At 39.9% G+C, this 22,162-nt stretch overlaps 1 protein-coding gene and 3 non-coding genes across 4 annotated transcripts in view; all 4 read left to right on the forward strand.

The window, feature by feature from the left end:
- The window catches only part of LOC146318086 (inactive double-stranded RNA-specific editase B2-like), a 43,456-nt gene that overhangs the window by 18,492 nt on the left and 2,802 nt on the right, over positions 1 to 22,162 (forward strand). The window contains exons 2-9 of the mRNA XM_084732378.1: positions 8,273 to 8,359; positions 9,538 to 10,487; positions 13,824 to 13,941; positions 15,662 to 15,824; positions 16,710 to 16,879; positions 17,875 to 18,028; positions 18,871 to 19,052; positions 20,839 to 21,020. Of these exons, the coding sequence (XP_084588504.1) occupies positions 8,273 to 8,359; positions 9,538 to 10,487; positions 13,824 to 13,941; positions 15,662 to 15,824; positions 16,710 to 16,879; positions 17,875 to 18,028; positions 18,871 to 19,052; positions 20,839 to 21,020 (2,006 nt within the window). The remainder of the gene's footprint in view (positions 1 to 8,272; positions 8,360 to 9,537; positions 10,488 to 13,823; positions 13,942 to 15,661; positions 15,825 to 16,709; positions 16,880 to 17,874; positions 18,029 to 18,870; positions 19,053 to 20,838; positions 21,021 to 22,162) is intronic.
- trnas-uga (transfer RNA serine (anticodon UGA)) lies at positions 2,999 to 3,080 on the forward strand. Its single transcript has one exon. It is a non-coding gene; the product is annotated as a tRNA-Ser (tRNA).
- On the forward strand, positions 3,996 to 4,077 carry trnas-uga (transfer RNA serine (anticodon UGA)). The gene has a single exon. It is a non-coding gene; the product is annotated as a tRNA-Ser (tRNA).
- trnas-cga (transfer RNA serine (anticodon CGA)) lies at positions 9,109 to 9,190 on the forward strand. The gene has a single exon. It is a non-coding gene; the product is annotated as a tRNA-Ser (tRNA).

Below are 22,162 nucleotides of genomic sequence, written 5' to 3' on the forward strand. Positions count from 1 at the left end.
ATTCAATGGGGTCTCCATGTGCAGGTTAAAACCCTGTTCACATTGATTTTGAACACAGTATGTTCTTAAAATGTCTGACAATGAATAAAGTCTGAGCTGGTTGAGACAACTTAAAAAGAGAGAATAAATATGACATGGGAAGATAATTGAGTGAGGGCCTTTGAAACTTTTTCAGCTTCCTTCTGGTTGGCACTTGACATTGTCTTTGGGTAGGGACACAGCACCTGAGTAATTGCCTGAAGGACCAATGATTCGCCTATGAGACTGTTGTTTGAATCTTTTGAAAGTTTTGACTATGGCCCATGCAGTGACAGCGATGTGATGAACTAACCTGAGCTCCATGTTGTGACCTGTCGATTGATCAGTGCAGTGTGACCATCAGGCATGCAAAACCCATAACCAACCTCCAGCACTGCTCTAGCAGTCCCAGGGAGAGCTGACAGAGTTGGTTCTGTACGTATCCATTATTTCAGGCAAAACCCAACTTTTATGCTCCCATTATGTTGATTAATTGACATGTTACAATGTGGAGCTCACACTGAACATAGGTCAATTAGTTTTATGTCAAGGCACGGCCTCAGTCAAGATTTTTGACAGCAGTCAAGTTGTAGACAGACAGGCAGACTTTCTGACATGGCAGAGATCCAACCGAGATCCGACAGATTGTTGATCACTCAGGCAATTAATCAGGCGTAGTGACCCTTTCAAACAGGATGTCCAACAACAGCAGGCTGGAAATCGGACAGATTCTAGAATTACGTAGTGAGTCATCTCACGACTTGGTGTTACCTAGTTTATTGTCTGTTTTTCAATTCTCTCAACCATCTTAGACTTTGTGTTTAATCATACAGGGCAAAGATAGAGCAAGTAAGAGCCATTGTTATTGTGTGATTAAATTTATCTGCTTCTTGACTTTTTTAATTTAAATTGTCTTTTAATTTCACAAACATCATATGTGTCATTTGTGATACAAATCAAATAGGAACAAGAACTATTTGTCTGTCACCATAAACTACAATATATTTTTTACAAACTAAAGTTCCATGGCGGTCCACCAGAAGGGGCCAGACTTTGCCTCTCTATTTGTTAGATAGCCTGCACGAAGGCTTTTACTCTTGTAAGGTGCAAGGATCTTTGTTGCATGATCACATGACTAGGAAGTTTGTCTCAGGAAAGATTTTTCTGCAGTTTGCATTACTTTAATGTTGTGTTTCAACCTATATGTTGAGTCCAACATCTAAACCATTCTGCTATCACACTGGTAGATAAGTCTTTGTGTTCAGGCTCATAAAAACCTCGGTAAAGTGCATGAGGTAACAAGCAAGAAAGGTCAAAGAAATCTTATTAGTATGAAAACAATGGTCCAAACATCTAACATTACAAATATCAGTAGATAGAGAAACTATTCAAAAAGTTTCCATATTTCTTTGCCCTTGAGGAAAGACAGTCCACATTACAAGTAAATGAAACCACTTGCCATTAATTACGCTTAGCAAATGAGATTATCCACAGCTGTCAGACCACACACACACACACCGGACAGCGAGCGGGTGCTTCTTGCTTCCCCCCTGCCATGCCTAATTTCATTATTCTATTAAATAAGGTTCATTAACAGCGGCTGGATGGAGAAACTTCGCTTCTAAGGTTTGATAAACACAAGCATTGTGGAATATTATCAGCTCCATTGTCTTTTCTGTCTTGACCAGTAAATTATTGTCTTTTCATTCCAAGTGGCTGTTCTGTGAATTATTAATATCAGCATTTAAAAAAAAAAAACTTTCAGCTTTAAGTCATGCCTTTACTAGATATGCCAAATATATAGGCCTAGAATTAAAATAAGAAATGTTGAAGCTGAAAAAGTGAGTTTGTTACGCATATAGTTTATGTGAAGTACAAGATGGTAATGTTTGTTACAGAAAGAAGCTGTGATTGCTGAGTGTGATCTCCTTTGATCCATCAGGAAAGTTTGTCTGGAAAGTCTGTTTCTCAATGTGGTGCCTCTGAAGATTGTAATCTTTAAACACTGCAATGCACTCTCAAATTAAACACATAGGTTTGGCACTTGGATTTGGCAGCAAATTAAATAGTATAAATAGAGAATTTGTCAGTCCAGGCAGAGTTAAACCGACGGTTTTCATTGTCAATTTTGTGTTTCAGGGTTGAGAAAGAATTCTTTTTAGAGGTTGTATTATAGGAATACTACTTCTAATGTTACCACTAGTACACCCACATTTTCACAACACTGAGTGCTGCAAGGCTATGCAGAGTGCTGCATTCACGATCCGAACTACTGTAGGAATTTCTGTAGCATGTAGGTTCGCTCAAAACGATTTTCTCAGTTTTTCTGGCCAATTTTCTCTGCTTTTCTGGTTGGGCCACGGACTGGGCCACTCAGGGATTGCTTCTGGGCCACATGTAGCCTGTGGGCTGCCATTTGAATGGGCCTGGTGTAGTGTGTCATGCTTGGGTTGTGACATCAGAAATGATGATAAAAAAAAGGTCTCAGCTTTCATTTCAGTCAGGTCTGTTGGGGACAGATGATATCAACTGAGCTGGAGTCGACCCAGCTCCCTTAGATGGGATGCGTGGTGCGGACCTCCCCCACACGTTCAGAGGTGAACGAGTTGAGTCGCTGGCGATCGCCAGAGTTTCCCGCTCTGACCCAAAGTCAGCGTGCATTAACCGGCCTTGGGAAAGCTGGGCTCAACTCACTTTGGCCCTTCCTCTGTTACTGTGGGCTGCAGGACCCCCAAAATAGCTTTGCAAGGTAGGTTGAGTCTTAAAATGGCTAAAAAAAGAAAAGAAAGAAAATATAACAGCTGCTAGCTTGTTTATTTTTGTACATTTTGTGACCCAGGTGCTAAGTTTGCTGTCAAAACTGAGGCTGTACTGTGACACACTATGTTCAGTGTGAGCTTGATGTTGTGACTGGTCAGTTGAGCTGTGTAGTGCGAGCTACATGTGAGCTAAATGTTGCAGGTTATGGCTACCAGAGCAAGCTGTGATGGCCGAGTGGTTAAGGCGTTGGACTTGAAATCCAATGGGGTTTCCCCGCGCAGGTTCAAACCCTGCTCACAGCGATTGAGTGCATTTCAAGAAGGTGCCAGTGCTTTATTGTAGCATTGTCCAACCTGTCTCCACATAGAGGTCTTGCTCAACATATGATCATTCTGCTATAGAGGGTGACATCGTCTTCATGGCTCTAGTAATTTGCTGAGACATAGTGGGTGTAATGTATGGCAACTAAAGTAGACCAATAGTGGGCTTATACTCATAATCTATATCTGGTGATTCACACTATATTACCTTTAATTATTGAGTTCAACTGCAACTGCAACTCTTGTTTGTCCTGCATCCTGTGATGTCACTTAGTGTCACTGGATGCAAAGAGGAACTACAGGCAAAAGTCACACTTTATTTAAGCATCAAAACAACAAACTGTAGAAACTTGACAGGACAGAAGAAACTCTCAGGATTTTTACGTCTGTTTTACTCCAAACAATTTCATTGTATGTACTGCACCTGTGTGTGAGACCATTTGGATGTGTAGAAGAACAACAAACAGATCCTGGCCAATCCTGGTGTATTTAAATAATCGACAAAGTTACAGCTACTGTGTGTAAATGTGCACAATGTCTCTACACCACTGACTTCAAACCAGGATTTTGTTGGTCAGTGGCACAGCCGCTTTCTGTTGCCTCAAGATAGCAATGCACCCATAATGTGCCTAACCACACCTCATTTTAAGACCAAGAGACCCATGGGTGCACAGATGGGCACAAATACACTGTGTTGGCTAAAAAATAGCGCTGCACACCACTTTGCACCAAGGAGAAATTTGGGCCCAGTATATTCAGTGTGAGCTCCACATTGTGATTGGTTGACTGAGCTGTATAATGGTAGCATAAAGGTTGCATGTTATGACTGTAATAATGGATAACTACTGAACAATCACTGTTTGCAGAGAAGTTACAACAGGAAGCAGGGTGAAACAGGCTGTGATGGCCGAGTGGTTAAGGCGTTGGACTTGAAATCCAATGGGGTTTCCCCGCGCAGGTTCAAACCCTGCTCACAGCGGTTGACTGCCTTTAGAGGGAGTATCTGGCATTGAAGCTGTTGCTTCAGATGCTCTACATCTGGTGAGTCACTTTATAGCCAGTCTACACGCTCCTAATCCATGCTGCTGTGCTGGCTGACTTAAATAAGATGAAAGTGCCTTTCTCTGATGGAAACAGGAATAGTCATCAAGATGAGTTTTTTAATTAAATAAAAATTAAAATGGTAATCTTATACACAGCACTGACAAACATGTATGACATGTCACATTGAGCTTGTGAAAGGAAAAAATATTAATTAAATAAATAACCATGCTTCTTTTGCCACATCTCTGTTTTGTTTTGTTTTGTTTTGTTGTTTTTTTGTCATGTAAATCCATCATGTGTGCACAAAAATGTCTATCAAATGTCTGTTTGAGATAAAGAAAATTATTACTTACACTTTGCAAATAACAGAACTAACTTTATTGGCTTTTCCTCCATCCATGACACAAAAGTGGCACTGTACATTTGAGGAGTGTGGTTTGTAAGCCTGCATCAGTGCAGACTGAGAGGCTGGATGACAAATGTCGCAATTGACACCAAATCAGACAGACCCTCCATGTGAGCGTGCAAACGGAGTTGGGGGAGTGTTTAGGGGCCAGAGTGGAACTGGTGTTTCACTGACAGAAAGAGCTGAGTTCTCCTGCTGCAAAATCTGTTGTTCTTGGATGCAGGAAGACCTTTAGGCAAAAGTCACAAAAAAATCAGAATTCCTTTGACTTCAGTCATGTTGCTAGAAGTCAGTGAGAAGTCAAGTATTGACAGTGGTGTAAATAGATGTTTTAATGGCATACCAACCATCTACAGTATAATAAATCTGATTGCACTCAGATTTATTTAAACCAGAAGACCTTCATTTCACCTGTGTTGCAAAACAGCAGCTACAGTCTCATCTCTAAATTGCTTCACAAACCCATGTCGCACATTTGCTGATGAAGAGTGAGATGAGGATTTTGATTTGTGAAGATTACAGGTAGATTGTCACATTGCAGCCTGGTTAACCTCTACTTAAACCAAGTCTAAAGTCTAATACTCCGATTCACAACTGGGTGAGTTGATGAAGTGTCACTGGAGTGTGTCAGCAAGTGAGGAGAAATCAACTGAGAGATGACTGAAGAAGTGAAAATGGCAGAAAGTGTGGGAAGGTGCGAGGGCTTAGCCAATATAACGCAAAGACAAACACAGTTATTATCTCTTTCATCCCAAAATAAATGGCCCCATTAGCTGTGATGATGCAGGTCATTAAAACATCTCCAACCTCCACCTGCCGCTGCCTTCAGAAGCTCCAGACTCACATCATTACATTCACATCCCATCTCAGCTCTCGCTCATATCAACCCACCACTTAATGGCATCACACGCCTAATATAACTGCAAGGTGCAAGGTTAATGCAGAATAGTTTAGTGTGCACTCTTCATTATTCTAATGACTTGTAGTTTGCATTGCTGTGCCCTCCAGAATCACCAGTCACCAGGGGTAAAAAAAAAAAAAGAAAAAAGGGCCAAACAGGCAGTAAAAACGTGCATATTTCATTTTACAGTGATTGCGTAAGAAGTAAAACAACTAATTTGATACCATTAAGAGTTTATTTTTTTAAAAGTAATATAACTGTTTTACAATTTCACTGAGATTCATTACAATTTGATGACCAGTGCTTGACAGCTTTCCTCAGAGCACAACTGGCTTAATTTGATTTATGTATTTTCCAGCTTTAAGCTGATTGTAATTTTAGCAATGATTTACTGTAAACTGTTTTATTTCCTATGCGGTTGAAGGACAAATCTGTAATATATTTACTGTACTAAAAAAGACCATCATATGTCAACAGAGATCAAGAAAACACACTAAGTTGTAATATTCGCTTCACTTGACATTTCCCCCTCTGAAATTTCCATTCCGGACAGGAATAACTGTTTTTTATGTCAGATTCACATTAATCAGAGTTCAAATTAATGCCGAACTGTCACAGAATGAGTAAGTGTCTGTTTATGATGAGGAAGAACTCACTAATAAGCTATATAGAAGGTGTAGATGTTTATAACTGTTTGCTTATAAATGTTAAAATGTTAATAAGGTTTGGCAGGCAGTGACACAGGCAGCCACTTAACTTGTCGTCCCAACCTTTTTTCTCCCCATTTGTATCTAAGAAAAGCTGAGCCTCCCAACTCGCATACAAGTGCACATACACCAGAAGAAAAAGTGATTAATTCCAAAGCTTCATTGTCAAAAATAAACACCAATTAAATGGTTTCTATTCTTAGAATCTTTGATAATTGTCTTTAAGCTTGAGAGCTTACAAAGTAGAATGCAAATTAGCCTACTAATTTTTATTGAGGACAAAGAAATGTATTATTTTAAATAGTTTTTTATATAAAAGGAGGAGGGGGGAAACAACTCGCTTCCACCAAAGACTGTACATTTAACAACCTGTTTAATATACATTCTTTGGCTCCATCTCGATATTGGGACTGCTGCACTCATTTTTGCATGTGTAATGGCTACATATTGCTCCTTTAAAAGTTGAATAAAAATGAATTATTTTATCACAAGATGCTACAACATTGTAACTAGTACACAGGTACCTACAGATCAGTACGGCCTTAACCATGAATAATAAGGTGTCTTTAAATGGCTCATTATTTTAATGCTGATCCATTACATGTTTTATATGCAGCACGCAGGCATTAATATTTCATAAACAGTAGATATCAAATATAATTGCCACCGCAGCCCATATTTCTCTGTGTTTATGTCTGTATGTGGACTATATTCTGCCCTACATGCACTGCTAAACAAAAGCTGTTAAATGGTGGCAGGGCACCAGATAAATCTAAATGGGGATAAATGGGGTCACTGGTGCAGAGGCCAATAGGGATCAGAAGGTGATTTATTACAGTGTTGGAGCTGCGAGTGTTTCCTGAAGCCAAAATCCCAAAGATGTGAAAGATATAGTAAGTTTAAGTAGGGAGTAGAGGTCTGCATTTTTGTTTCATTATGTATTGTTATGTTGCTTTCATCCTATTACATTGTTTTCGTCTTGTTATGTCATTTATGTAATTGTTGTCATCCATGTGTTATTACGTAATTTTCGTCTTGTTTCATCTTGTTATGTTGTATTGTCCTTGTTACATCTTATAGTGTTTTTGTCTTGCATTAAAACTAAAGTAACAAGCCTGTTTTGAAAATATATGAAGTGGAAAGTACAGATATTTGTGTTAAAATGTAGGGAATAAAAGTAGAAAGTTTCAGAATAATTAATTCTCAAGTTAATTAAAAATCTGAAAAATCTGCTTAAGTACACTAACAAAGTATTTCTACTTAGGATATCAGTTTTCATTAATTAATAACCACAGAGAGATCGGATGTCTCACCTTACTGAAAATCCTCTTAGTAGATTCCCTACATGTGATTCTGCAAACCCTGTGACCTCTGACCAGAATCAAAAACCTATTGCATCACTTTTCATAAAACAACAGTAGATTTATGGGATGTCTTTCCAAAGAAAACTGATGGGAGATGAGACAGGATGTGGGTAAAGATGAAAACCACCAAATCTGGATAAAAATGGTGATGTGTTACAGAATATCATTATGGTCCAAATATATATTTTTAACTGAAAAAAAAAACCGCTATCACGCTGAGATAACCTGCTTAAGTGAAACCTTCAAACCACTCACAGACTCTGCTGAAATCTAATGAAATCTGTTGTATTTGATTCAAAAACTGTGTGACTGGGTTATTAAGACAAAGCTTCTCACTCAGTTTAAGCCCCTCGATGCGTTCGGTCTGGAAACCTCAGTCCTTATCGCCGACACCTTTCAATTACCCCGGCTGCCTCTGAGCCGCCTTTCTGTTTGTTTTCACTCCGTCCATTTAGTGGGAACTCTAATGGCCCTCCTGGACTCACTCACTACGTTCGCACTATCGCCATAAATGTGTTTACCTCAGTCCATTTCATTATTTTTATGGTCAGGTCTGAATATAAAACTATGCAGCATAAACATTCAGAACCGTGACAGTAATTGGGCTCATTTCACAAACACAAAAATGTCAACGATGAGTTGTTTTTATACATAAAAACACGATATCTGTCTGTTTGTGATATATATGATGTAGCATCCTGCTGTGGAGAAAATGCTCAATGACTTCATGTATTTATGTTTCTGTTTTTCAGGATGGAGCAACATGTTATCAACCCTCATCAGTCCCATAAGACGCTGGGATACTGGAGCATCATCAGCCGAGGATGCAGACAATTCAAGTAAATCTTTTTTCCTCCTTGATCTGTCTTTTGTTTTTTTCATGCCAATAAGACTGAAAGTTTTCCATGTTATGCCACCATGGACAGATAACTATGAGCATGATAATGCAGGTGCCAAGTAACCTACAACTCCAATTCAAAAATAGTTGGCATGTTAAACCTAAATAATAAAAGAAAGCAATAATTTGCAAAAACATTTCAACCTAAATTTAGAAGATCACTGTGCAAAGACAAGATTTTAATGATATTTTAATGTTCTTTTCATAAACATACACTCATTCTGAATTGTCTGCGACACGTTTCAAAAAAGTTGGGACAGCAGCACACTTACCACTGTGATACATCACCTTTTCTTATTACAACAGGACACTAATTATTTAAGTTTTGTAAGTGAAATTCTTTCCCATTCTTGCCTGATATATGAATTCAGGTACTCAGCTGTCTTTGTTGTTGTATTTTGTGCTTCATAATGCACCACACATTTTCAAAAGGGAGACAGGTCTGGACTGCAGGCAGCTCAGTCTCGTACCTGAACTCTTGTATTATGAAGCCACGCTGTTGTACCTTAGAATGAGCCCTTTATATTTAAGAGGGAGTAGGTCCTCATCCTCATGGGCAGACAGCAGCTTGAGTGAAGCGATCTCTTACCAAGAGCAGCTGTGTTTTAGAGTGTATTTGTATGCTTGAGTCTGGAAACATTTCCTTTATATGATCACTGATGATCACAGGTACTGTGGTTATTGCAAACAGCTGTGATGGCCGAGTGGTTAAGGTGTTGGACTCGAAATCCAATGGGGTTTCCCCGCGCAGGTTCAAACCCTGCTCACAGCGATTCCTGCATGTGTAGGCACAATCTAGATGGACAAATGTTAATGCTAAATGAAGCAATAAAGTCCTCAGTGCCTGCTGATTTTACGTTGGTCTCAAATAGCCAGAACTACCTCCTCTGCAGACTGGTCTTGCTCCATACATGATCTCTCTGCCATGGTTATGTTTCTTCATCTCAGTTGTCTTGGGCAGTGCTAAGCATTTCCATTTCTAGGTTCATGAGGGCTCTAATGGCTTAAAAATAGACTATCAAGTATAGTCTGAGAGTCGTTATGATTATGATTTTAACAAAAAAAATCTCTAATTTTTCCTTCATGTTATGTCCCATCCTGCTTTTGATCTGTCAACAGGTACAAGCAGTTTGGAGGTGAAAGAGAATCAGGATGATAAAAGCCAGATGGACTGTGATCTACTACAAAAGTATCATCCATCAACTTTTTGCACAACTTTTCCCAAACATGGACAGAGAGCTCTGAAGAGGAAGCAGCCGTTGGTGGACGGAAAAGAGCGGCTGTTCTACCAAACCCACTTGACTTGTAAAAGAGCAGCCTGGGCTGTCACTCAGAAGAACGCGCTGGTGCAGCTGAATGAGTTACGACCCGGCCTGCGATATGAGATCATGTCAAAGACTGGTCCGCTGCATGCTCCAATGTTCTCTATTGGCGTGGAGGTCAATGGTTTCCACTTCGAGGGTCGGGGACCAACAAAAAAGCAGGCTAAGATGAGGGCTGCAGAACTGGCTCTGCGGTCATTCATCCAGTTCCCGAATGCATCACAGGCTCATGCCACCATGGGGAACTTCACCAGCACTACAACGGATTTCACAGCGGATAAAATTGACATCCCGGAGATGTTCCTCAAAGAGTTTGAGCCATCGCTGCGTGAAAACTGTGATGTCCTGCAACGCAACACAGCAAAAAACGAAGTTTTCTCCAGCATTTACAACCACAGACGACTTGTCCGACTCACACTGGACTTGGTCTCCTCAACGAACCCAAAAAGACGAGCCCTGAGCACCTCACTTTTAGAGCACCTCAGCCCGGTGGTGCTGCTCAATGAGCTGCGACCAGGACTCAGGTACATGTGCCTGACAGAGAGAGTTCACGGCAGGCCCATAAGGAGTTTTGTGATGGTGGTTAGGGTGGAGGGGAGGGTGTTTGAAGGTTGTGGTCACAGTAAGAGGCTGGCCAAGGCCCAGGCAGCAGCAGCCGCCCTGCAGTCCATTTATAACATCAGTCTGGGACCCGAGAGGAGGCTCATGGGCCTCCAGGGCAGCAGAGCCAAAAATCAACTACCTCAGGTGAGTAGGTCAGTCTTCTGTCATCACCACACAGCATTTAGATGTAAAGATGTCTTTTGATTAACAAAAAGTACACGGCATTTGATGTGATCAGATTGTTAGGGAACAGTGGCTTCACAGCAACAAAGTCCAGGATTCACGAGGAAAATCCGATGCAGTATAATAAAGGGGGCCGTGGGTTGACACAAGATTGGGTTGAGACGTTCATAGCTCTCAGACAGTGACTCCAATAAAATTGGTGACTTTTCATCTGGGACAATTTACAGATCAAGATTTTAATTTTTACTTTTTTTAATCACCAAATACCTACAAAGCTAATGACATTCACCATCACCCTCAGTTGTAGGTTATAAAGGACCCTCCACTGAGTCCCTTAGTATGCAAGGTTAGCTGCAGACAGAACAGACAGGACCACACAACCCATTTGTAGACAAATATCTGGTCAGCATTTTGTATGCAGTGCGGAGAAAGGAGGATGTGAAATTCAGTAAATGTCCCTCACATGTTAAAAACATATTTCTCTCAGTTGGAGACGTCAGTGGAGACACGGCAGCTTCGAGCAGTGACACTGAATTCGCCCCCTTATCTTTTTAGCTTCAGTCTTCAGTCTTCTAAATGGTCTGGATAAATGGGTCCGAGGTGCGCCGTATGCTACCAAATGGAGTGAGCCGCACATCAGCATGGCCATCATGTCCTGAGGCCTGAGAGCTGGATGGTGTCCTGTACACTCGTCTGTAGCATCTAAACAACTTCATTATGTCTCCGAGCCTCCGAGAATTGTCCTCGACGTCTTTTGCTGTCGTGCTTTATGAATACAAGGAGATTTGAATCCCGAGATCGACTCCACAGAGCTGAAGGAGGGGACTGAGCATGCACACTGTCATGAGATATGCAAAGGACTATGGAGTCTTTAGACAGACATGTAGGTAGTTTATTAAAGCCTGGGGGAGATTTGATGAGAGTATCCACAGACAGGAGGATGCAACTGTAATATTTTGGATGAATAAACGCTCTGATTTTGAGCAAAAGAGAGATTTTACAACACTTAAGGCCGATACACCAAAACTTAACAATTTGCAGAAGCTCCCTCCTCCTCTTTGTGTAGATTTTTCTCATATCCTTCCCAACTGATCATTTAGCATCATCTCCCCTTCAATATGAACTGTCTGTCAGGCAGCGTGACGCATTAATGAACATTATTACAGCACATTAGGGATGAAGGAGGAGCGGCAGCAGACCAAGGAGATTGAGGTGGAGCGAGAAGGCGGTGTGAAGAGCATAATAATCTGACAGATAATTGTTTAACACACTCATTACACCCGACCTTGTGCCACTGTCATCCAGAAAACGTTGAGCAAGAGAGTTTTCGCTCCAAAGAAACACCTGATCGTACAGAATGAGAGCCACAAGAAAAGACATTTAAGATGCAGAAGGTTACAGACACTGAGGTCGTGTCCATGTGTCTGCGAGTTCTGCGGAGGGTTAATTTAAAAATACTCTGATACAGTTGCTGATTACCTGTTAAAAAACGTCATCAGTAACATGATCCAAGTATCACAATATTAAAGTAATGTAACTTGACTTACTTTCCATTACTTTTGGATCACAATAGAAAATATGTTGAAATTCTTTAACCTAATATGAGGTTTGTGTTCCTTGTAGGTCTTTTATTTTGTTATGCATAAATGCATATTTAGATTATTAGTATGTGTAGCTGAGGTTGTCGGTTGTTCTGTGTAACTAACGTTTGCAGTTGTTATGTGTAGATAACTTTAGCAACTGGTCTTTCCTGTAAATGTTTCTTTAAAGAGTTCACAGCTGAAGGCAGAACCATCACTGTACTGTGATATTGTTCCTCTTTTCTGATTCCAGGACAAAATAATCTTGAAATTTCCACCCAGTGAAGCATTTTTTTGTGTGTAGCATTGGTTTTGTAGCTAGTTATGTAGTAAGCTTATTCAAAATTACAGCATCAATAAAATATATATAATATCTAACATAGTTGGGTGAAAAGCTGTATTTTAATTCATATTGAAAAATGGGCTTAAAGTAACTTTTTATTAACTTTATTTCCAGCTTTACCTCTTTGCTGTCCAGGTAGTTTCAAATCCAGATCCAGCCTTGATTGCCAGATATGTACCCCAGTTTTCAGCAGATGACCCTTTACAAAGCCCTGCCCTCCCTGGTTACTGTTGCTATGTCTGTCAAGCTTTCCATTCTTGCTCTGCGTGTTTGCAAATTACAGTGGCAGATTGAACATCGTCATTGTCAGTACATTATAATGCGTTTGTCCTAAAACTGGTTCCCAACTATACCAATCAGAACTGTGACTTCTGAGTTGCGTGTAGCCAGCAATAGCAACAGGAAGTTCAAAGACAAAACTGAAAACTGAACAAACATTACTGTTGTGTTTACAGCTCCTTCCAAAAAAATTCTTTTAGTCATGCGGCTTTGTGAGGGCTGCATTTCTCTGCCTATAACATGAGTCAGGTGTTGTCAATCTTTCATGACAAAACAGTTTTTGTTGAAACCCTGACTGTGTCAGTGCCATGTTCTACCCATTAATCTGTTATGACCAACAGTATATGGTCTAAAAATGCGAACTATGTTGGAAACATTCCTTGAATCCAAATCTTTTACATGTGTTTTTTCTGATGGAATGATCACGTATTGGTGCAATAAGCAGTTTAAGGTTTAGACAGTCTGTTGGAAGTCTGGTTTACCCACCCATCATCACACAAATTTATCCAACATGAATAATTTTGCAGCTCAATTCAGACTGTCAAACATTTCATCTTCTTCCTCCAAACTGAGGAGCGAGACTGATGGTCTGAGAAGTCTTATTTTCTCTAAAATATTCAGCAGACGAGTTAAAGAGGCGCGGCTGATATTTATATGATCTTGTCAAAAGCGTCACTGGTCCTCCTCCAATTAAGCCTCCACACAGCTGTTTTGTTTTGATCCTCCTCTTGGTGTTTCGTTGAACTTTGTTGTATAAAACTAACTGTAACTTTCTGATGTCTGCCAAAAGAGTGACAGTCCTGTAAAATTATAATTAGGCACATTTTGACAAGCAGGAGCGCGACACCTCTTCCTCCGCAGAACTTCGAGTGAGAAAAACTCTCGGACATCACTGACAGACTGTCAGAGATTTTTGGCGAGCTCGTACTCGTTGTCCAGGCAAGTGTCACAGCTGTTGGTGCATCTCTGCAGACTTTGTGTTCGTGGACAGTTAGACAGCAAAAGTCACAGCATCCTCAGGTTTTAGTTATAAATTTTGTTATAAGTTATACATTTATAGTTAAAATAATGTTTTTACGTTTTCTTCTTCTTCAGTTCTTTGCAGAGTCGATCTTCCACCTGGTGAGAGAGAAGTACACAGAGCTGACAGACAGTTGTTTCTCTACCTCGCACGCCCGACACAAGGTCCTGGCAGGAATTGTAATGACCAGAGGTGAGTAGTGAAGCCAGTGAGGTCAAACACTGAGATATCTAGTCTACCTTCATTGATATAAATGTGACAGTAAAAACATCTTTCAGTACAATACAGTTAAAGGGACAGTTCATCCCCAAATCATAATGCATATTTTTCCTCTGGCATGTAGTGTTAATTATTCATAGATAATTTTTGTATGAGTTGCAGAGTTTTGCAGATATCAGCTGTAGAGAGATCTGCCTTCTCTCCAGTGTAGTGGGACTAAATGGCCCTTGGCCCTTGTTGCTCAAAGCAAATTCAGTTTCTTTTTCCAGAAATCATGACCTGGTTACTCAAGATAAACCACAAACCTTGTTGTGAGCAGTATCATGCAAGAACTACTTTCTTTCTATTAGAAAAAACTACTTTTTCTCTATTAGAAGAAAGTAGTTCTGCTAGATTTTACTGCAGAAAGAATGTAGTTCCTACATGAAACTACTCACAACAATCTAGTGGATTATCTTGAGCAACTGGGTCATGATTTCTGGAAAGAGACATTACTGTTGAGTTTTCCAAAATCACTTTTTGGGTGCTTTGAGCAACACAGGACTAATGCCATCTAGTTACATTATATTGGATTCTCTCTCTATGGTGATATCTCCAACACTCTGCAACTTATACCAAAAACTGTTCAGAAAAATAAATATTAATAGCACTACAGGCCAGAGGGAAAATATGTACTTTTTGGTGTGAACTGTCCCTTGAAAGAATACCACAAACAATTTTTCAAAGTTTTCTAAATCCCCCCAAAAAATGATATTTTCATATTTAGAAAGTATCAAATGTCACTCCATCAGCTAAATCTGTAGTTCCACTTTTATGGATCTTTATGGTGTGTTTCAACTCACTGTTTGTCACAACTGTTTAGGTTCACCCTCACCACTCTCATAGCGTTTTTGGCCACATCAGGCAGCTGCTTCCACTGAAAAAGCTCTACAAAGCCGCTGTACACTCCCTGCACAGCAGCAAACAGCAGACAGACAGAGTTAGACACAAGCTGATCACAAAGCGATTGTTACGACCTACTTAAACAAACCAATCAAGCAGAGAGCCACAATATATGATGCAGAGTACACTAGTGAGCTAGTATAACTGTGATGCAGTGATGACCTAAAAGACCAAAATATTGTGTAGTTTGATCCCAGTCAAGCAAAACCCAGCCACTTTGCCTTCAAAGTCCATTATGTCAAATCCAATATGAGCCAACACCTAAAAACATGTTGGTTCATCCACACTGTTTTTCTGTGTGCATCTACAGCAGCAACACATCTTCTGCATTATCACTATAAAAACAGAGATGAATATGTTTTACCACTCGTCATTTAAAGTGCCAGTGCAGGAGCATCTGAGTCCCTCTTAAATGTATCACTGCATTTCAAATGAACACGTTACCTCAAATCACCCCAGAGGGGAGACAGCCATCTTTACCATCCTGTGAATCTTTGATGAGGCCAGATTGTGACACAGCCGCCTGTTTTTCAGGCATTGGAGTGATTGTTCAGTCATACACTTTTCATTAGCCCGTCTCAGCCTGTTAACATTGTGGTTATGAAGGGACGCCGAGGCGGAGGAGAGTAAAGAGGAAACGTCTTGTACAGCGTCTTGTTTGAACTACATCATTAACAAATCGGAGCTGTTACAGATATTTGTGTTTCTCTCTTCTGTTTCTGTCTTTTCTGCACCCTCCATTTCGTTCCAGGACTTGACCTCAGATCAGCACAGGTTGTGTCTGTGGCCACAGGGACAAAGTGTCTGGACAATTTGAGTGACCACGGCAATACGCTCAGCGACTGCCACGCTGAAGTCGTCAGCCGGAGGGCACTGGTTCAGTTCCTGTATGCTCAGCTGGAGCTGCTGCTCTGGTACGACCCTGAATCATTCACTTACTCTATGTTTCTGTTGACTGGTGTGGACGTGAGTCACATGACCAGACAAATTTGATGTTTTTAGACAAAATCAAAAAAGACTTATCCAGGACTTTAACACCGAAGACCTGTGACTTCACCTAGACTTAAACCTTTTTACTTGAAAACACTTGATACCTTCTAGGGAGGCGCCCAAATATAAATTTGTTATTTAGGAAATCTCAACTAAAAAAAAAAAAGAAGCGATTTCTTCTACCTAGAGTTGCTTGTTATTATTCAGGAAAAGATTCTTTACAAAATGCAGTAATGTTACTCTTTTATAAGTACATTTTTACACAAGTATTTAATTTTAATATTGTTATAATATAGTATGATAATAATAATTGTATAATATTCTATTACTGTGAACTGCAGTGAGATTAATACATCAAAAAACATGAATGCAGCATCACTGCAATTTAAGATTATTCCCTTGAACTGAAGGCTACATATATTTTTAATATCTTTCCCATAATATGTTCTTATTTAAATGTAAAACAGATTTTTTTTTACTTAAAAAATCTTATCTTCAGTTTCTGATTGTTCAGTGTCCCTGGGTGGTAGTGGTAGGTTCAGTTCATAAAACATAACTTAGTTAAAAATTAAAATATAAAACAGAGGGAGAGCGATGAAAAATACAGTTAAATGATGTAGAAATATATTTCATAATTAATTATATGCCATGACTAAATCAAACAATTGCATTGCTACTGAGTTTTAGGTCACAAGTTAGATGATATGATCCCTCAATCAGTTTGTGATGTGAGTCTTTTGTCAGAAGTTTGTTTCTTTCTTTCACGTTGTCTCTGTCTCATGTTGGACCTGTTTCTTTCCTCTCTGAAGTAAGCCAGCAGACTGTGAGGAACAATCCATCTTTGTACCAAATAAAGACTGTGGAAGTGGCAGCAGTGGCGTCTTCCGACTCCGACACGGCGTCCTCTTCCACATGTACATCAGCTCGTCGCCGTGTGGAGACGCTCGACTCAACTGCCCGTATGAGACCACAGCTGCATGTGAGACCAACACATTTAGATGATGGAGATGATGATGATACTGACACTTTGTTTTGTATTTAAGTTTCATAAATGTCAAGAAATCTGACATTTCTGCTTCTATACCTGATAGATGTACATTTGCACTTTTGCTTTTACTATCAATACAGTATGCACTTTGTTGTAGATACATATAATAATATCTTTAATATGTATTTGTTCTGCAACTATTTATATTCTGCTCTTTGCTGCTGCACAATACCACTAACTTCGGACAGTTCCATTTATTTTAAAAGGCAAAATTCACAACAAAACACTTAAGCTCTGTGAAAACATGAATTAATAACTACAAGAACTTCTGGCTTCATTAAGCAGCTTAGTCTGTGTTTCCTCTTCTTGTAGGTGACTGAATAAAATGTGATAAATTCACTTTGGGACTGATGCAGAACAAAACATTAGTAAGCATCAGTTTTTAGTGTCTGATGGTCCATCAGAATTGAAGAGAGTGAGGACTTTTGTCTAAAGCTGCTAATTGAACACAGAGCAGTCACAACCATTCTATGAAAATTCTGGGCATTCTGGGTAATGTAGGCACTACAGTTCACATCAAAGATCTTAGTTACATCATTACAATCACACACAACTTTTAAAATATCAATTTATTATACATATTACTCTACTTTTCTATGTTATTTAATATTTCCTCCCTTCATTTTTCTCTCTTTATTTTTCCTTAGTTTTGTGCCTCTTTTTGTGGCACCCGTAGGCTCCATAGTTTAATGATCTCCCTGAAGAGGAAATAAAACAAACTGCAGCACTTCATCACAAAAACATGAGTAATGTCATATATAGCAGGATTAATTGATCTGAGGCTGATGGGATTGTGATTATTTTGCTGGTTTGTACAAAATTTCATCGCAATCTGTCCACTAATGGTTGCAATATTTCAGCCTGGACCAAAGTCTAACTAATGGTTGTACGTCATCTTTTACTTTTACTTCTTCTTCTCGTGTCAGACCCCAGCAGGAGGTTCCACTGTCACCTCAGGGTGAAGGTGGACGGAGGCGAGGGGACACTGCCTATCACAGCACAAAGAGCCAATCAGAAATGGGATGGTGTGGCGGCGAGAAAACCTCTCGTCACCATGTCCTGCACTGACAAGATGGCAAAGTGAGTTTCTGATCAGCCGTTCACTTTATTTGATGGTGTAATAAAATGTCCATGAATTATACTTAAAGGAACAGTTCACCCTAAAATCAAAAGTACATCCATTTTCTCTTACCTGTGGTGCTATTTGTCCATTTAGGTAGTTTTGGTGTGAGTTAGAGTTTTGGAGATACCAACCACAGAAATGTCTTCCTTCTCTCCAATACAATGGAACTAAATGGCATTCAGTTTGAGGTGCTCAGAGTGCCAAGGAATATCTGAAATATATGAAAACCTTAACAGCAGTGTCTCTTTACAGAAATCATGACTAGGTTACTCAAGATAATCTGCAGACCTTGTTGGGAGCTTTTCATGTAAAAACTACTTTATTTCTACTAAACAACACCCACCAACATATCTCCGTGCAGAAGGAAGCAGACATCTGCTCAACTGAGGAGGACACCACCAGGACCAACAAATTTATTCACAAGCACAAACCTTTTTCCCATGAGTTGCCCAAAACTCTGCAACTCACACCAAAACTATCTAGATGGGAAAATAGCACCAATTTCTCTCCACCCCCACCTTCGCCCTCACCTTCGCCCCCACCTCTTAAAGATATGTCAGTGGATGTAAACACATGTAAAATCACATGTTGCCCAGTTGGTTTATTTCAGGGACACTGCAGCTGGTTTTCATATTATATTCACTCAGTTGAGGCAGCAGAGTATCAGCTTGGAGCCGTCTAGACAGTCAAACACCAGTCAAACATTAATGGGCCCTGAGTGAAAATATTCTCAGCTGAAAATCTGTCAGGCTGCCGTCATGACTCTGCTCGGTGTTTTTAAACTGATTTGTCTCAACAGGTGGAGTGTTGTAGGCCTCCAGGGGGCGCTCCTGTCTCGCCTGGTGGAGCCAGTTTACCTGCACAGCCTAACAGTGGGGACGCTCAGCCACACGGGTCACCTGGGCCGAGCCATGGCACGCCGCCTCGTGCCCGTGAAGCGCCTGGCCTTCCCATACCGACAGCAGCAGCTGCTGCTCGGCTGTAGGTCAAAGTGCAGTCCTATAAAGTGCCTGTTTTACACACCTAAAATATTAACTCTGTAAGACATCTAGAAATACAGGTTTTTGAGCCAAATGTAGACATCAGAGGCAGACAGGAACAGATTTTTAATGAGCTGAAAAAAGTAATACAAAAGGTTTATGTGTTACATGTTTAAATATTAAGGCAGACAGAGTCCTCAACCAAAGCAAGGTAAAACCAAGCAATAAATCCAAAATGTTAGGAAGAAAAGGTTCAAAAAATACAAAAAACAAAAAAAAAAAAAAAACACAGAAAGGAACAAGCACTAGGGTGAAAGCCACATGGAAACACTAGACGAGTGTTTCCCAATCCTGGTCCTCAGGGCCCACTGTCCTGCATGTTTTAGATGTTTCTCTGCTCCAACACACCTGATTCAAATGATCAGGTTGTTATCAGGCTTGATGACGAGCTGATCATGTGAATCAGGTGGGGTCAGTGCCCCTGTTTTGTTCTGGCCCTGAAGACCAGGATTGGGAAACACTGCACTAGACTAAACCAATAGACAAGGACAAACCAGCAGCTGAAGAGGAAACAGACAAGGGGGGATAACAAGACACAGGTGAGGGCAATCAAGAACAAGTGAAACCAATCAGACAGACAAAGACAGGAAGTAAAGACAACAAAGACACACAAGGGATGACATACCAAAATAAGACAGGAAGTGAACTAGAAAAAAAAAAACCCAATCCATGACAAATTGTTTCAAGTGATCCAGTTCATCAACACAGTGATGTGTTTCTGGTTCATTTGAGATAAACCAGAGAAGAACTGGGCAGTTTGCATGAGGCTTGAGGTTTCTGCCTTTTCTTCACCACTGTCGCTCAGTGTCTGTTCAGGTGGAAATTGTTCCATCTCTGTAAATATATTATAAATAGGCATGCACGGTATTTATCGGACCCATAAAATATCTACCTGTATTGGCCAATTACAGCTTATTGGTCTGTACTGGTATCAGCATATTATATATAGCCAGTACATATCAGCTATAATAATATCTGCTTTTACACATCATGCCAAAGAATTTGATTTGAATTGTTGTTGTTGGTAAAATCATCTATAAAAGCTTAAAGCAACAGTTCACCCCAAAATCAAAAACACATATTTGTCCCCTGGCCTATAGTGCTATTTATCCATCTAGATTTTTTTGGTATGAGTTTTGGAGACATTGGCTTCTCTCCAATATAATGGAGACACTCAAGATAATCCACAGTGCTGTGTTGCTCCAAGCACCAAAACATACATTTGAAAAATTCAAAACCAGCTTCTCTTTCCAAAAATCATGACCTGGTTTCTCAAGATAACCCGCAGACCTCTTTGTGAACAGTGTCATGTAGACACTCCTGTCTTTCTCATAGAAAGAAAGAAGTTCCCATAGATTCTGAAGTACTTCACATAGATTGTACTGCAGAAAGTAAGAAGTCACAACAAGGTCTGTGGATTATTTTGAGCAACCTGGTTATGATTTAGAATAAAGTCTAAAAGCATATCACTACAGTAATAGTACTACAGGGCAGAGTATGTATTTTTATTTTGGGGTGAACTGTCCCTTTAACTGTTTTTGTTGCCATAGTGATGTCATTTAGATTTGGTTCAGTCAGAGCTGTGGAATATTAAATCATCCATCTTTGCTCATTATTACAGCAACTAACAAGCTGTTATGATAAATCATTGGTGTTTGTGAGAACACACTGTGTGGGAACACCGGTCTCAGTAACTGTGTGTTTTCAACCGTTCCCTGTCTGCACAGGTCTGAGCAGCAGCAATGTTCGACCAGCAGGGAAGGCACCGAATGTCAGCATGAACTGGAGCTGCGGTGACGGAGGCCTGGAGGAGATCAGCACCTCCACAGGAAGGAGGAAGGACTCAGGGATGCCATCGCGGCTCTGCAGGCGCTCCATGTTCGCCCGCTGGCAGAGGCTGCAGCAGCAGGTGGGTCACAGACTGGAAACACTGGAGCTTGTCTGGAGACGCCCCAGGAGATGCCCCACAATGTCACATAAAAATGACATTACCTTAAAAAAATAAAATAAAACACACTAATAAAAAATGAACCAATAAGTTTACATGCTGGCTGAGGGCTTCTTCTACTTCATTAACACACAGAAATGACCCATTTTTCTGAAAATAAAAAAAATGTTTTTAAAAGCAGGGTTTAATTTACACTGTGAGTTAAAATATGTATGCAGAGAGTGTTTTTCAAACAGTCTCGGTTCAAAATTTGATGACGGCAGAGTCGTAATTATTTACAAAAGCAACTGGATTCATTGTAAGAAAAGCTGCGCTTAGAAGAGAAGACATGGACCGTTCTGAAATTTTAAAATGTTGTGCAGGGAGGCAGACAGGACAGAGCTGCGAAGACTGAATGAGGGGCAGATAATGACACAGTACTTTAAAGACTCAATGACTTGAAAAAGAATTAAATGAAGTGAGGAGGAATGAAGAAGGACTACAAATTAAAAACAAAGAGAGACAGAAAAAAGGAGCTCTTAATGTGAATAAAACATGGATGCACTGTAGATTAATGCTTCTGAAGAGACACTTTGAAGCTTTGTTTTAAAGGTACTACGATGAGCTTTTGACTGGTAATGAAACGGTCTCGATTTAATCATGATGCCTCTGTGTGACCTGCAAAAGCAAACGACACCATCAGAGAGAAGACCAGCTATTTCTATATAGTTTTCTTAATGGCTGCCACCAGGTCAGATTCACCTTGAAATCAGATGAAACAAGCCTGTGTTTACATTTTCCCAGACAAAGTTACAGTGAGTCAGACAGTTAAAAAGAAGAAGGAGGGAATTTAAATTTTCACAATTTTATTTTTGATATTATATTTTGTGGTTATTACGGTGGAAACATTGCTGCTTTTCTCCACTGGGGGCTCCAAAATCAACACACTATGAAAGTTCTTTATAATAACTTTAAGTATTCTGCTGCAATCTTTAATATTCATGACTAAATAAGCAACTAGTTAAAATACTGAAAGAACATCATTAGTTCTTATTTATTAGCAGTTTAACACTATACTATTATTTGTAGTTTAAACATTCAAAAGCTCAGCTAATCTGCTTCGT

This window comes from Lutjanus erythropterus, chromosome 12 (assembly GCF_056507025.1).
Source record: "Lutjanus erythropterus isolate fLutEry1 chromosome 12, fLutEry1.hap2, whole genome shotgun sequence".
Lineage (NCBI taxonomy): Eukaryota > Metazoa > Chordata > Actinopteri > Lutjaniformes > Lutjanidae > Lutjanus > Lutjanus erythropterus.